This window comes from Octopus sinensis, unplaced genomic scaffold (genome assembly GCF_006345805.1).
Source record: "Octopus sinensis unplaced genomic scaffold, ASM634580v1 Contig16316, whole genome shotgun sequence".
NCBI lineage: Eukaryota > Metazoa > Mollusca > Cephalopoda > Octopoda > Octopodidae > Octopus > Octopus sinensis.
The window spans coordinates 7,501-25,000 of NW_021834267.1; the positions used below are offsets into that span (position 1 = coordinate 7,501).

Below are 17,500 nucleotides of genomic sequence, written 5' to 3' on the forward strand. Positions count from 1 at the left end.
AATTCTGTCAAGGTCGACTTTGCCTTTCATCCTTTCGGGGTTTATAAATTAAGTACCAGTTGCATACTGGGGTCAATGTAATCGATTGAACCCCTGCCCGTAAATTTCAAGCCTTGTGTCTAGAGTAGAAAGGATTGTGGTTATTATGGTGTGCTGGCAGAATCGTTAGCACACAAGAAAAAGATGCTTTGCAGAATTTTGTTCATCCTTACATCCTGAGATCAAATCCCGCCAAGGTCGACTTTCATCCAAAATCGCTGACCATTTGCCAAATTTTAAAACTATTATTGTTATTAACCATCTGAACATGGCCGTTGCCAGCGCAGCCCCGACTGGCCTCTGTGCCGGTGGCACGTAAATTGCACTATCCAATTGTGGCCATTGCCAGCCTCGTCTGGCCCCCGAGCCGGTGGCACGTAAAAAGCACCATCTGATCATGGCCGTTTGCCAGGCCCGCCTGACTGGTTCCTGTGCCGGTGGCACATAAAAAGCACCATCCGATCATGGCCATCTGCCAGCCTCATCTGGCACCTGTGTCAGTGGCATGTAAAAAGCACCCACTACACTCACGGAGTGGTCGGCGTTAGGAAGGGCATCCAGCCGTAGAAACATTGCCAGATCAGACTGGGCCTGGTGCAGCCTTCTGGCTTCCCAGACCCCAGTTGAACCGTCCAACCCATGCTAGCATGGAAAACGGACATTAAACGATGATGATGATGTTATTGCTGTTTTTTCAGCTCCAAATTGACGACACGATTCAGAAAAGTCTCTACCCGCAGCATCCTCTTGATAACATCAACCACATTCGAGTCGGGTCACCACGCCAGAAGCTGTTGGATGAAGAAGGAGACATCTACAAGAAGTTCGTAGGAAGAATTTACAGTAAGTAACTTTCTTTTGCCTCCACTTAACTTTTTAGCGAACAATCCAGCCACGTCCGGTCCAACTATTCTTCATCTTTTACTTGTTTCAGTCACCAGACCGTAGCCATGCTGGAGCACTGCCTCAAAGAATATTTAGTCAAAGGAATCTGCCCCAGGACTTGATTATTTGTTAAGCCTAGGACTCTTTTGTCAAACTGTTACGTTACGGGGATGTAAACACACCAACACCTGTTGTCAAGTGCTCTTTTGTCAAACTGTTACGTTACGGGGATGTAAACACACCAACACCTGTTGTCAAGTGCTCTTTTGTCAAACTGTTACGTTACGGGGATGTAAACACACCAACACCTGTTGTCAAGTAATAGTGTGTGACAAACAGACAGAAAGACCCATACACACACACAGATTTATACATCATCAATTGGGCCAGAATTAAGGGGCCGGAATTTGGGACCGGTGAACTTGTAGAAAATCTCCGACAACCATTTCCGACATTTTCTGGAAGTATAGCAAGGGTTTGAATCCTGCTGCCACACAAATGGCCCTCCAGCAGCAACTTTCTCAAGTCAGGGATTCACCACAGTCTCCAGCAGGTTCACATAGTCATCTGAATTGAGCTTAAAACCTTGTTTAAAGATGTAGGGTGTCATGGGGTGAGCCAACACTGGAGACAGTCACTTTCCTGCTGGATATTTACTCTTTTACTCTTTTACTTGTTTCAGTCATTTATCCATCTATATCTGTCTGTTTATCCATCTATATCTATCTATTGGTCTATATGTCCACCTATCTCTTTTCCTGCCTTTCTGTCTATCTAACTGTCTGTCTATCTTTTTACCCCTCTCATTCTCTCTTCCTCCCCCTCTCTCTCTCTTTCTCTCTTCCTCCCTCCTCTCTCTCTCTCTTTCTCTCTTCCTCCCTCTCTCTCTCTCTTCCTCTCTTTCGCTCTTCCTCCCTCCTCTCTCTCTCTCTTTCGCTCTTCCTCCCTCTCTCTCTCTTTCTCTCTCTTTTCCTCCCCCTCTCTCTCTTCCTCCCTCTCTCTCTCTTCATCCCTCTCTCTCTCTCTCCCCCCCTCTCCCTCTGCCCATCTGCTTATATTTCTGACTATCAATAGGTTTGTCTGTCAATTGTCCACCCACCCACCCCTCTACTTACCAACCTGCCTAACTATTTTATTATTTCTCTTTCTCTTTCTCTCTTCCGCCAGATGTCATCTACAACCCACAAGGTGTTCCTATCTATCCACTGAAGGCCTACCTCGACCGAGGAGACTCCAAGAAGGTTCAAATCTTGACTGGAGCTTTATACAACTGCAGTGTGTCTGACTATGTCCCACCTACATACAACATCCAAACTGAAACCACTGTCCCCATGACAACCTCTCTGCCACATCGGGTAATGTATTTCTTACAACTTGGGGTTCATTAACGACAATGTCATCATCATCATCATCATCGTTTAACGTCCGTTTTCCGCGCTAGCACGGGTTGGACGGTTTGACCGGGGATCTGGGAAGCCAGAAGGCTGCACCAGGCTCCAGTCTGATCTGGCAGAGTTTCTACAGCTGGATGCCCTTCCTAACGCCAACCACTCCGAGAGTGTAGTGGGTGCTTTTTACGTGCCACCTGCACAGGTGCCAGGGGGGGGTCTGGCATCGGCCACAATCGGTTGGTGCTTTTAACGCGCCACCAGCACGGAAGCCAGCCAAGGCGGCGCTGGCATCAGCCACGTTCGCATGGTGCTTTTTATATGCCACTGGCACTGGAGTCAGTCGAGGCGGAGCTGGCAACGGCCACGTTCGCATGGTGCTTTTTATATGCCACTGGCACTGGAGCCAGTCGAGGCGGAGCTGGCAACGGCCACGTTCGGATGGTGCTTTTTATATGCCACCGGCACAGAAGCCAGCCAAGGCGGCGCTGGCATCAGCCATGTTCAGATGGTGCTTTTTTATGTGCCACCGGCACAGAAGCCAGTCAAGGCGGCGCTGGCATCAGCCACGTTCAGATGGTGCTTTTTATGTGCCACCGGCACAGAAGCCAGCCAAGGCGGCACTGGCATCGGCCACGTTCGGATGGTGATTTTTATGTGCCACCGGCACTGGAGCCAGTCGAGGCAGCGCTTGCATCGGCCTCGTTCGGATGGTGCTTTTTATGTGCCACCGGCACGGAAGCCAGCCAAGGCGGCGCTGGCATCGGCCACGTTCGGATGGTGCATTTTATGTGCCACCGGCACAGAAGCCAGTCGAGGCGGCGCTGGCATCAGCCACATTTGGATGGTGCTTTTTATGTGCCACCGGCACGGAAGCCAGCCAAGGCGGCGCTTGCATCGGCCACGTTCGGATGGTGCCTTTTATGTGCCACCTGCACAGGTATCACAACTACTATTTCCATTGATATTTATTTTGATGCTCATGTACTTGATGTTCTGAAATCCAAGGTAACCTTCATATAATTAAGGTATCATTGGCCTGATGATTAGCTAGCTGAGTACTCCTCATTGCGTAAGTACTACATAAGACAAACTGCTAGGCTTGGATTTCACCTGCTCCATTCCCTCAATTTGTATTTTTATTTGCATTCATAGCAACACAAGTCGCTAACTGTGTAAAAAAGTCATTTTCTTTTCAGCTTATTGAACTTTGGTATGAGAAAAGCCTTCTTACACTTAGACCCTTGGATATATATATATATAGTTAATCCAAACAAGAAAACACAAAACGAGGACGTGGAACAAATAAAGTATTATTGGACGCTCAGGAAAGAAGGGAAGAAGGAGGGTTTAACGTTTCGAGCAGAGCTCTTCGTCAGAAACATAGGAGACATAGGAAACGTCGGAACAGCCTACTCGTGAAATTAACATGCAAGTGGCTGAGTACTCCTCAGACAAGTGTCCCCCTAATTGTAGTTCCCAAGGAGATTCAGCTTGACGCAGCAGAATGTGACAAGGCTGACCCCATTGTATTACAGGTACTACTCAATTTTGTCAGCTGAGTGGACTGGGACAATAAAGTGAAATAAAGTGTCTTGCTTAAGGACACGATGTGAAGCCAGGAATTGAACTCACGACATCACGATCGTCAGCTGAACACCCTGACCACTAAGCCACACACACACACACACACACATTCTTCTTTTCTCTCTCTTTCTCTCTCTCACACACAAATGTACTCACTGTGACTCTCTCTCTTTTTCTCTCTGCAGACAATGACAATGCCCCCCTGGGACAACTGGGGCGTGGACGTGTTCTACATGAAAACCCTCTCCCCACCAATCACTGTGCCAACCACCACCACCACCACCACCACTACCACCACCACCACCACTGTTGCCACGACTACACTCAACCCCCCCAACTTCAACTCCAGTAAAATCTACATTCCTGCCATGGCAGATGACATGACCATAGGTAAGTAGAATTGCAATTCAGGTGTGTTTCTGTCTGTCTGTCTGTGTGTCGTGTCTTTTGTAGCCCAGTGGCACATAGATGTTTTATCGCATCATCTTATCGAGTGTGTTTCTTACATCGGCTTGTTCTTGGCCCCAAAAGTCGTCAGTTGACCTTAACGAGATTCAGCAGGGGCACACAGATTTATGAGTGTGAATAGATATTGGCTTGACCAGGTGTAACAACACAGATTATTATGTCACATGATGAAGCAAGCATCACCACCATCCTTACCAACATATATGCATCTGTGGAGGCGCAATGGCCCAGTGGTTAGGGCAGCGGACTCGCGGTCGTAGGATCGCTGTTTCGATACCCAGACCGGGCGTTGTGAGTGTTTATTGAGCGAAAACACCTAAAGCTCCACGAGGCTCCGGCAGGGGATGGTGGCGATCCCTGCTGTACTCTTTCACCACAACTTTCTCTCACTCTTACTTCCTGTTTCTGTTGTACCTGTATTTCAAATAATATATCAAATAATAATAGTAATAATAAAGATAATAATAATAATAAATAATAATAATAAATAATAATAATAAATAATAATAATAATAATAATAATAAAGATAGGTTATAACAAAAGTGTGGATAATTTTTTACTTCCCCTCATATATATATATGTGTGTATATATGTATATGTATGTTATAGGCGGCAAGCTGGCAGAAACGTTAGCGCGCCAGGCGAAATGCTTAGCAGTATTTCATCTGTCATTACGTTTTGGGTTCAAATTCCGCCGAGGTCGACTTTACCTTTCATCCTTTCGGGGTCGATAAATTAAGTACCAGTTACGCACTGGGGTCGATATAATCAACTTAAACCGTTTGTCTGTCCTTGTTTGTCCCCTCTGTGTTTAGCCTCTTTTGGATAGTAAAGAAATATATGTGTATATGTATGTATATATGTATATACATATGTGTATATATATATATGTTTGTGTATATATCTACACACACACCCACTTCCTGGCCTCTTTTACTATAATCATCATCATCACCACCATCATCTTTGCCCTCCCTTCCTGACCACCACTGCCAATAACATCAAAGTTAGAACCATTTTGCCACTCTGCCACAGCCGTCCTCTCAACACCACCATCATCTTCCTCATCATTACCATCGCCAAAACAACCATCTCCACTACCACCACTACAACCACCAACACACCATCACCACCACCACAACCACCACCATCCCCACCACCACAGCCACCAACACACCATCACTGCCACCAACATCACCACCACCATCACCACCACCACAACCACCAACACACCATCACCACCACCACAACCACCAACACACCATCACCACCACCACAGCCACCAACACACCATCACCACCACCACAACCACCAACACACCATCACCACCACCACAACACACCATCACTGCCACCAACATCACCACCACCATCACCACCACCACAACCATCAACACACCATCACCACCACCACAACCACCAACACACCAACATCACCACCACCACAACCGCCAACAAACCATCACTGCCACCACCATCACCACCACCACAACCACCACCACAACCACCAACATCACCACCATCATCACCACCACCACAACCACCAACACACCATCACCACCACCACAGCCACCAACATACCATCACCACCACCAACATCACCACCACCACCACCACCACCACCATCATCACTGCCAACGTTACAACCACCACCGCCTCCACCATTTTCACTACATTGTTATAACTGTTGTTGTTGTTGTTGTTGTCTTTCAGTGCTTATAGTCGGACTGGTGATCACGGCCGTACTGCTACTGACCATCGTCGGAATCCTGCTGATGTGTTTCCTGAAGAAAGGCGACCGCTACCCGTTAGGCAAGGGCGAAGATGTTGAGCTGAAGGAGCCATTGCACCCGGTGGGCAATCACACCCCGTCCAGTCCTGCCCCGGTCAACAACCACAACAATCACATGGCCACCTTTGATGAGTTTAGTATGATCACGACCCTCCTAAACAACGGTGAGTCCAAACCCCGGCTCTTCTCTTTTCCCGTTTCTTCGGGGCCCCACTTCCTGCCTTTCTTTTTTTAGGAGCACTCCGTCGGTCACAACGATGAGGGTCCCAGCTGATACGATCAACAGAACAGCTTGCTCGTGGAATTAACGTGTAAGTGGCTGAGCACTCCACAGACACGTGTACCATTAACGTAGTTCTCGGGGATATTCAGCGTGACACAGAGAGTGACAAGGCCGGCCCCTTGAAATACAGGTACAACAGAAACAGGAAGTAAGAGTGAGAGAAAGTTGTGGTGATGAAAGAGTACAGCAGGGATCACCACCATCCCCTGCCGGAGCCTCGTGGAGCTTTAGGTGTTTTCGCTCAATAAACACTCACAACGCCCGGTCTGGGAATCGAAACCGCGATCCTATGACCACGAGTCCGCTGCCCTAACCACTGGGCCATTGCACCTCCACTCCTGCCTTTCACACACATGCCTGCATGTGTCTCTTTGTTCCCACATGTGATTATTGCCATGTTGCACATGCAAGCCGTGGCCTAGTGGTTCGGGTGTTCGGCTCACGATCACAGGTCATCTGTTCAATTCCTGGTCAGTGCATTCTGTCCTTGAGCAAGTCACTTTATTTCACAATGCTCCCGTCCACTGAGATGGCAAGAATGAGCTGTGCCTGTCTTTCAAAGGGTCAGCCTTGTCACACTCTGTGTCTTGCTGAATCTCTCTCAGGGTACACATGTCGTGGAGTACTCAGCCACTGCTGCTGCTACTACTACTACTACTACCACCACTACCGCTAATACCACAACCATCACTACTATCACTGCCACTACTACCACAACCACCCCCATTACTGTCACTACTACTACTACTACTTCTGTCGTTACTACTAAAAACCATTACCTCTACTACCACCACTACCACATCCACTACTACAACCATCACAACCACCACCACCACCTCTACCACTACCACCACAACCACTACCATTACTACCACCACCACAACCACTACCACCACTACCACCACCACCACCACCACTGCTACTACATGACTATTTCCTATTCCAGGGGTAGACATACCAGCGAAAGACAACAGCTACGACCCAGCCAACAGATTCTCCAGCTCCAGTATAGTAAGTACCTCACCCTCTCTACTTATTTCCGCCACATCCTGCTCCCCACCCATACCAATATTTCCACCTCTGCCTCATTCCATCTCTTCTGCCCCAACGCTGTACTGCTACCCATGTATGTCTACTTTACCTCACCTCTTGTTACCCTTACTCACACTCTTACTCACAACTCGACCACACCTTAATGACTTCTTTCCCCATTACTCTGCCTCGACTCACAACCTTGCCTTTACTCTGTGTTACCCCTCTGGGTACCTCTTACCCACTTAAATCTCCTCTACACCACTTCGTACTAGGTCTGTCCACCTTATTTAATTCTACCTCACCCCTACTCTGCATTACCCCTGGGTACCTCTTACCCACTTAAATCTCTTCTATATTGCATCAACTGGTTCTCTTTACCTCTACCCTATATCTCTGTAGCTACCTCCATGACCACTACTTCAGAGCTGAGGCAATGTAGACAGTGGCTAGTGTGCACACACACGTTTCCTCGTTTAGTTGTTGTTATTGTTCTTTGTTGCTGGTCATGTTTATTTTTTACCCCTAAATGTGTGTGTGTGTGTGTGTGGTTAAGATAAACATTTACCGTAAATACAAGTTATTGTATGCTTTTTCATATATATATATAATATATACATATACACACATTCATATGTATATATATTATATTATATATATATATTATATATATATATATATATATATATACATGCATATATATATATATATACATGCATATGTATATATATATATACATGCATATGTGTATATATATATATATGGCATATGTATATATATATATATAGATAGATAGATAGATATGAAGAAAGAATTGTATTAGATTTACGCTCATGAAAAATAGAAAGGAAAGTCTTACAATGGACTTCTACAGAAACAATAGACAAAGAGAGAAACCTATTAAGGTTTGAAATGTGTGTATATATGTATATGAATATGTGTGTGTATATATATCATATATATACATATATATATATATATGTGTATATATGTATATATATGTATATGTATATATATATATATTAATATATATAATAATATATATATAATTATATTATATATATATATACATGTATATATATGTATAAATATATATATGTATGTATATATATGATATATATATATATATATATATATATATATATATATATATATACATGTATATATATGTAAATATATATGTATGTATATATATGTATATATATATATATATATATATATATATATATATATATATATATATTATATATATATTATATATATATATGTATAATATATATATATATATAATATCTATATATAGATATATCATATATATATATATATGTATATATCATATATTGTATATTGAAATCAAAATCAAAATCGCTGACGTGGTCAATGACAGTAACGCCTGATTGCTACTTGTGCCAGTGGAACGTTAAAAGCACATCCAAATGTGGGGTGTAACCAGCCCACTTATGAGTACCCCTGATTCATTGGACTATAAACTTTGCTTGCAAAGACCTATTGAGGCAAGTGAAATCAAATCAAAATCATTCTGATGACAGTACCGCCTGATTGTCACTCATGCCAGTGGAAGGTAAAAACACATCCGAGCATGATCGTTGCCAGGGCCACAGATTGGCTCCCGTGTTGGCGGAGCGTAAAAAGCACCATTCAAGCGTGATTGTTGCCAGCGTCGCCTTACCGACACATGTGCTGGTGGCACATGAAAAACAACTTTCGGGCGTGGTCATTGCCAGTGCCACTGGACTGGCTCCCATGCAGGTAGCATGGAAAAAAACACCTTTTGGGCATTGTCATTGCCAGAACCGCTTGACTGGCCCTCGTGCCGGTAGCATGTAAAAGCACCCACTACACTCTCGGAGTGGTCGGTGTTAGGAAGGGCATCCAGCTGTAGAAACACTGCCAGATCAGATTGGAGCCTGGTGCAGCCATCTGGTTCACCAGTCCTCAGTCAACCATCCAATCCATGTCAGTGTGGAAAGCAGACATTAAACGGCGATGATGATGTCTGTGTGTGTATATAAGATATGTCATATGTATATAGAAAATTATTGTTTGTAAATCTCTCAACGAGAGGCATTCAGAAAAACTACTCTAGAGTAAAGATTATTTGCCAACATAGGCGCAGGAGTGTTTGTGTGGTAAGTAGCTTGCTAACCAACCACATGGTTCCGGGCTCAGTCCCACTGCGTGGCATCTTGGGCAAGTGTCTTCTACTATAGCCTCGAGCCGACCAATGCCTTGTGAGTGAATTTGGTAGACGGAAACTGAAAGAAGCCTGTCGTATATATGTATATATATATATATATATATATGTATGCGTGTATGTTTGTGTGTCTGTGTTTGTCCCCCTAGCATTGCTTGACAACCGATGCTGGTGTGTTTACGTCCCCGTCACTTAGCGTCCCCGTCACTTAGAATAAGTACTGGGCTTACAAAGAATAAGTCCCGGGGTCGATTTGCTCGACTAAAGGCGGTGCTCCAGCATGGCCGCAGTCAAATGACTGAAACAAGTAAAAGAAAAAAATAAATAAATAACATGTCAGTCCTGTTACAGTTATTTAGCCCCAGAAAACATTGTCTCCAGCTATCTGCTATCTGTTCCTTATATTTTCGAAAGGGAGTTTTAGCATCCCCACTGATGAAGGGAAATAACACAGAAATCGTGATACACAGATATTGATTTGTGCTGAGTGGGGAGGCGAAAAGTCCCTTGTTCGAAAATATAAGGACACTGATAGTGTGTTGCATATCCAGCTGGAGGCAATGTTTCCAGGGGCTAAATAACAGTAATATTTGTCCTAACCAGGGCTGCCACATTATGTCGGTCAATTGTTTGTTTGTTGATCATAAGTTTTCTCCATTTTCTGCAGATCTGAATTATGTATACATATATATATATGTGTGTGTGTGTGTGTATATATATAATATATATATTATATATATATATATTATATATATATATATATGTATATATATATATATGTATATATATAGATAATATGTATATATATGTATATGTATATATATATATATGTATATAATATATATATGATAAATATATATATATATAATATATAATATATATATATATAATGTCTATATATATATATATAATATGTATAATATATATGTATATATTATATATATATATATATATATATATATATATATATATCATATATATATATATATATCATATATATATATATATTATATATATATATATCTTCATATACATAAATATATATCATATATGTATATCGTATACATATAGATATATAACCAATGCTAGCATGGAAAGCAGACGTGAAACAATGATGATGATGATGACTAAAGGCAGTGCTCCAGCATGGCCATAGTCAAATGACTGAAACAAATAAGAGAATATATATATATATGTATGTGTGGTGTGTGTGTGTGTGTGTGTGCGCGTATTCTGTTGTGTCTGGGAAGAGTCATTTTCTTTTTGTACCTTATATTTTAACACATTCACTAGTAAAATTTCCACTTATTTCTTATTTTTATTTTTCTAAAATTTTCAACCTTTACAATAGTTTTGACTCTTTATATATATCATATATCTAATATATATACATATATAATATATATATCTATATATATATAATCTATATATATATATTATATATATATATATATATATATATGTATCCATATATTTATCATATTATATATATATATGGTTGTATCATATATGTGTATAACACCCCACACACACAACACATTCCTATTTATGGCTGAAAATCTTCAAACTTTCACAAGTTTGGTTTGTTAAAGATTCTTCGTTTTGAAAACTTTTTAAAGATTGCCTGCAACTATTATTGTTGTTCTTGTGATTATTTCTATTGTTGTTGTTGTTGTTGTTGTTGTTGTTGTTACAATATGTTGAATATTAGAATACATGGCACCCCACTTTTTTAAGTTGCAAAATTCTGATAACACCTCTGTATTTTTTATGCCACACATTTGTTGCCATTTTATGTTACACATTTTATGTTACAACAAGTGTTTCAAGTGTGTGTGACACTCTCTCTGCTACATATTTATTCTGTGACTTTGAAGTGTATACCAATATGTGTTTTATATGCATTGTTATCTTTAATTTCCATATTTATTGTTGTTGTTGTCTAATCATGTTGTACACTGACTGAACTGTATGTAACATTTCCCTGTTACATTTGTTGTGTTACACATATTCACTTTTTTCGTTACATATCTACTCTTATGTTCACCTTTTTTGTTTATATATTCACAACCTCGTAGTTATGCTCTGGCATGTAACGATGTGTTACTAGTAACTCTGCTACATTCACAGATATGTTACATGTCTATTACAGATCTGTTACATGTCTGTTACACATCTGTTACATGTCTAGTTGGTCGTGATTAGCTCAACACATCTTGTCTGTTACAGATCTGTTAACATGTCTGTTACACATCTGTTACATGTCTAGTTGGTCGTGATTAGCTCAACACATCTTGTCTGTTACACATCTGTTAACATGTCTGTTACACATCTGTTACATGTCTAGTTGGTCGTGATTAGCTCAACACATCTTGTCTGTTACAGATCTGTTACATGTCTGTTACACATCTGTTGCATGTCTAGTTGGTCGTGATTAGCTCAACACATCTTGTCTGTTACAGATCTGTTACATGTCTGTTACACATCTGTTACATGTCTAGTTGGTCGTGATTAGCTCAACACATCTTGTCTGTTACAGATCTGTTACATGTCTGTTACACATCTGTTGCATGTCTAGTTGGTCGTGATTAGCTCAACACATCTTGTCTGTTACAGATCTGTTACATGTCTGTTACACATCTGTTACATGTCTAGTTGGTCGTGATTAGCTCAACACATCTTGTCTGTTACAGATCTGTTACATGTCTGTTACACATCTGTTACATGTCTAGTTGGTCGTGATTAGCTCAACACATCTTGTCTGTTACAGATCTGTTACATGTCTGTTACACATCTGTTGCATGTCTAGTTGGTCGTGATTAGCTCAACACATCTTGTCTGTTACAGATCTGTTACATGTCTGTTACACATCTGTTGCATGTCTAGTTGGTCGTGATTAGCTCAACACATCTTGTTTGTTACAGATCTGTTACATGTCTGTTACACATCTGTTACATGTCTAGTTGGTCGTGATTAGCTCAACACATCTTGTTTGTTACAGATCTGTTACATGTCTGTTACACATCTGTTACATGTCTAGTTGGTCGTGATTAGCTCAACACATCTTGTCTGTTACAGATCTGTTACATGTCTGTTACACATCTGTTGCATGTCTAGTTGGTCGTGATTAGCTCAACACATCTTGTCTGTTACAGATCTGTTACATGTCTGTTACACATCTGTTGCATGTCTAGTTGGTCGTGATTAGCTCAACACATCTTGTCTGTTACAGATCTGTTACATGTCTGTTACACATCTGTTACATGTCTAGTTGGTCGTGATAGCTCAACACATCTTGTCTGTACAGATCTGTTACATGTCTGTTACACATCTGTTGCATGTCTAGTTGGTCGTGATTAGCTCAACACATCTTGTCTGTTACAGATCTGTTACATGTCTGTTACACATCTGTTACATGTCTAGTTGGTCGTGATTAGCTCAACACATCTGTGTCTGTTACAGATCTGTTACATGTCTGTTACAACATCTGTTACATGTCTAGTTGGTCGTGATTAGCTCAACACATCTTGTCTGTTACAGATCTGTTACATGTCTGTTACACATCTGTTGCATGTCTAGTTGGTCGTGATTAGCTCAACACATCTTGTCTGTTACAGATCTGTTACATGTCTGTTACACATCTGTTGCATGTCTAGTTGGTCGTGATTAGCTCAACACATCTTGTTTGTTACAGATCTGTTACATGTCTGTTACACATCTGTTACATGTCTAGTTGGTCGTGATTAGCTCAACACATCTTGTTGTTACAGATCTGTTACATGTCTGTTACACATCTGTTACATGTCTAGTTGGTCGTGATTAGCTCACACATCTTGTTTGTTACAGATCTGTTACATGTCTGTTACACATCTGTTACATGTCTAGTTGGTCGTGATTAGCTCAACACATCTTGTCTGTTACAGATCTGTTACATGTCTGTTACACATCTGTTGCATGTCTAGTTGGTCGTGATTAGCTCAACACATCTTGTCTGTTACAGATCTGTTACATGTCTGTTACACATCTGTTGCATGTCTAGTTGGTCGTGATTAACCTTGGCGTCTGATCTGGTCATGTCACATATGTATGCATGTGGTGCATCATAATTTTCTTGTGAACCTGTGTCACTTTTAGTTACATAGTTGTGTCAGTCAATTCTCTTATTCACTGTGTGTATAAAATGTGTTACATATCTGAAGCAGTCACGTATGAATTTTGTAACACACTTTTTGTGTTGTGTATGTAATAAGTTATATCATTATTTGTGTATATTACACATAGATGCAGTATGTCACAAACATTGTTTTGTATCTGTTACATGCTACATGTCTCTGTTACATGAAGATGTTGCAAATATTTGCAGTTACATATCTGCAATTTTCTTATTCAGGAGATTGTCATATCATATATGAGAAATACTTAGTTACAGAGTAACTTTGTGACACAGTGCTTGTGTAACATGCTATTTTTATAGCATTGTGCATGTTACATGTGACAGGCCTGTTGCATAACTGCCATATTATGCAGTCACTGTGTTACTCATGTGACACAGGTGCTCCTACAGATTCCCAAGATTAATTCTATTACAAACGTATAACAGGTGTTTTCTGTAACACAGCAGCTACGTTACATGTGTCATAGTCACTGTGCTACACAACCAAGAGCTATATTACACATACACTTGTGTAATTATGATTGCATGTAACAGCAGATATAGTATCTCTGTGTTACACCTTCTCTGTGATACATACCTGCATGTGTTACATATGCATCGCAGTTCTGTTTGGCATGCAGCTTCTGTGTTACCTACAGTTACGTTACATGTGTGACAGGCTCTTTGAATATGTTTTATTTTTCCCTATCCACCCCCACAAACATACACACGAGGTAGAGTGTTTTGTCATGATTTTCGATTTTGCGTTGTGGGTTAGTCTGGAAAAGTTGTGAATGGACATCAAAATAACAGGTGTAAAGTCTAAGAACTTTGCAACGATATCTTCTGTCTTCACAAATGCATCGTAAAATGGAAACAAGTGTGAAAGAAACGCCTCTGCTTATTTCTTAGCTATAAAATACAGTTTCCTCATCAGATAGCTTTGAAATGACTGTGATAAAATTAGTCTAAAATGTGACTTAACCCTTTAGTGTTCAGATTATTCTCTCAAATGTGATATTTGTTTATTTATATTATTTTGAATTAATCATGCATTATCTTGTAGTTTAGAGATTTCAGTGATGTGGTTTTTTTAGCTTTAGAATGACATGGTAGGGCTGAGTTAAGAGGCAAGATCTGGTCAGTTTCAATATAAAACAGGTTAAATATTCTGGCCGGATATGGCCGGTTTGAATGCTAAAGGGTTAAATATGGTGTTTTTCTGTGACATTATCTTCTGCCTTCACAAACACCTCAAAATATGCAAAAATCAATATCCATAAATCTGAAATGCGAAAAGTTTGTCTGGTTTTGGCATTGGAACGGGTTAAAGGGTACTTGATCCTGTCGGATTGACCCCAAAATTTACAGGGACATGTAAAATGAGGTGAGGATGTGAGTGGGCTAGGTTAGAAATCCCTATCTTAAAACGTGTGATTACTAGGGCAAAAACACACACACTTTGACAAGTCTCCTCTCATTTTCTTATCTGTCTGTCTTCCTCCATCTCTCTCTCTCTTTCCTCCCTTACTTTCAATTTCTCTCTATAATATCGTTTGACAGCGTCTACTATCCTCAGATTCTATCCCTTCAAACTTTGGTTTCCAATATTTTTTTTATTTTTATTCAGCTCACAAATTCGTCTGTCCCCTTTAAATGTTAGTGTTTTGCTGTCTGCCTTGAAGCAGACCTTTCCGTTGCCACTGCCTGATAATTATGATTGATCTTTCAAAATATTTTATTTCTCAACTTACTCAAGATCTTTTGTTGTTTATAAATGGGAGAGAGATAGATAGAGAAAGATAGAGAGTAAGTGAAAGCGAGGAAGAGTCCAAGAGAAAGGGAGAGTAAGAGAGTGGGAAAGTGAGAGAGAAAGGAGAGAGAAACAAAGAGGGAGAATGTGGTGATAAAAAACAGAATGGAAGCAACAGAAAGTAACAACCACACTCTTACCCGTGCGTAGAGCGGGTCACCTTGAGCTAGTATTATATATATATTGTGATTTATCGAATTCAGAAAATGTTCCATGCAGGTGTAAATTGCTGTAAACCTGTGTCCCTCGTTGTGGAGGCAGAAGACGAAGTCACCAAAAGACCATGGTTAACCCTTTAGGGTTCACATTATTCTGCCAAAATGAATCCTTTTTTATCCACATTGTTTTGAACTAATCAGGCATTATCTTGTAGCTATGAGATTTTGATGAGGTAGCTGTTAATTTTTAAAGCGATATTGTAGGGTTGGTGTGAGAGACCAGATCTAGCCAGTTTGAACATAAAACAAGCAGAATACTTTTGGCCAGATATGGCCGGTTTAAATACTAAAGGGTTAATTCATATTTTCGAGTAATTTCATGGCAATCATTTAAAAAGCTGCCTCAAGAAGATGCACAAAAAACTGTATTTTATAGTGAACTAGCGGAGAGGCCACACTCTGTAGATTTTTAAGCTAGCCCCTGTGGAGGGCTAATTGGTCCTGTGGCCCAGAGCTAAAGACAGCTAAATAGCATGACTATAATACATCTGTAATGACTATATGACTCGGTGGTTAAGGACAGATGAGAATTAATTCTGTAATGTAGTTATTCTGTTGTTCCAGTCTCAAGTTGAACCTCATCTTTTGGCCAATTTCTCTCAAAGTTCTTATCTTATTTCTAAACACAGAGAGGGCAAACAAGGACAGACAAAGGGATTAAGTCGATTACATCGACAACAGTGCGTAACTGGTACTTTATTTATCGACCCCGAAAGGATGAAAGGCAAAGTCAACATCGGCGGAATTTGAACTCAGAACGTAACGGCAGACGAAATACCTATTTCTTTACTGCCCACAAGGGGCTACACACAGAGGGGACAAACAAGGACAGACAAAGGGATTAAGTTGATTACATCGACAACAGTGCGTAACTGGTACTTAATTTATTGACCCCGAAAGGATGAAAGGCAAAGTCAACCCCGGCGGAATTTGAACTCAGAACGTAGCAGCAGACGAAGTACCACTAAGCATTTCGCCCAGTTTGCTCACGTTTCTGCCAGCTCGCCACCTTTCAAAGTTCTCATCTTGCCATAGAATTAATGAAGCAAATATCACTTATCTCCCCCCTCGATCTCTGACATTACTTGATAAATGCCAACCGAGATGGCATGAATCAGCCAAGCTTTACCTGCTAGAAATAGCAACTAAAATACCTTTCAATCAGATCCCAATGCTGGATGTTCAAGACCCAAATGAAGGGCAGATTTTCAACCCCGGGATCATCCTGATCCCAAAGATGTATAATATGTCTATGTAGGGCAAATGTAGGCCGAGATAAAGGGGTTCCATATTAAGGGACAGACAGAACTTTGCTTTTGTAGAAGTGTTTTTTTTTCCCCACTTTTCTCGTGGTAAGTAGCTTGCTAACCAACCACATGGTTCCGGGTTCAGTCCCACTGCGTGGCATGTTGGGCAAGTGTCTTCTGCTATAGCCTCGGGCCGACCAATGCCTTGTGAGTAGATTTGGTAGATGGAAACTGAAAGAAGCCCGTCGTATATATGTATATATATAAGTGTGTGTGTATATGTTTGTGTGTCTGTGTTTGTCCCCCTAGCATTGCTTGACAACCGATGCTGGTGTGTTTACGTCCCCGTCACTTTGCGGTTCGGCAAAAGAGACCGATAG

At 41.0% G+C, this 17,500-nt stretch overlaps 1 protein-coding gene across 1 annotated transcript in view; it reads left to right on the plus strand.

Moving 5' to 3' along the window:
• The window catches only part of LOC115230752, a 46,972-nt gene that overhangs the window by 1,311 nt on the left and 28,161 nt on the right, over window positions 1-17,500 (plus strand). Inside the window, exons 2-6 of the mRNA XM_029800889.2 lie at window positions 738-882; window positions 2,092-2,279; window positions 4,085-4,289; window positions 6,081-6,323; window positions 7,389-7,453. Coding sequence (XP_029656749.2) covers window positions 2,256-2,279; window positions 4,085-4,289; window positions 6,081-6,323; window positions 7,389-7,453 — 537 coding nt within the window. The 5' untranslated portion in view covers window positions 738-882; window positions 2,092-2,255. The remainder of the gene's footprint in view (window positions 1-737; window positions 883-2,091; window positions 2,280-4,084; window positions 4,290-6,080; window positions 6,324-7,388; window positions 7,454-17,500) is intronic.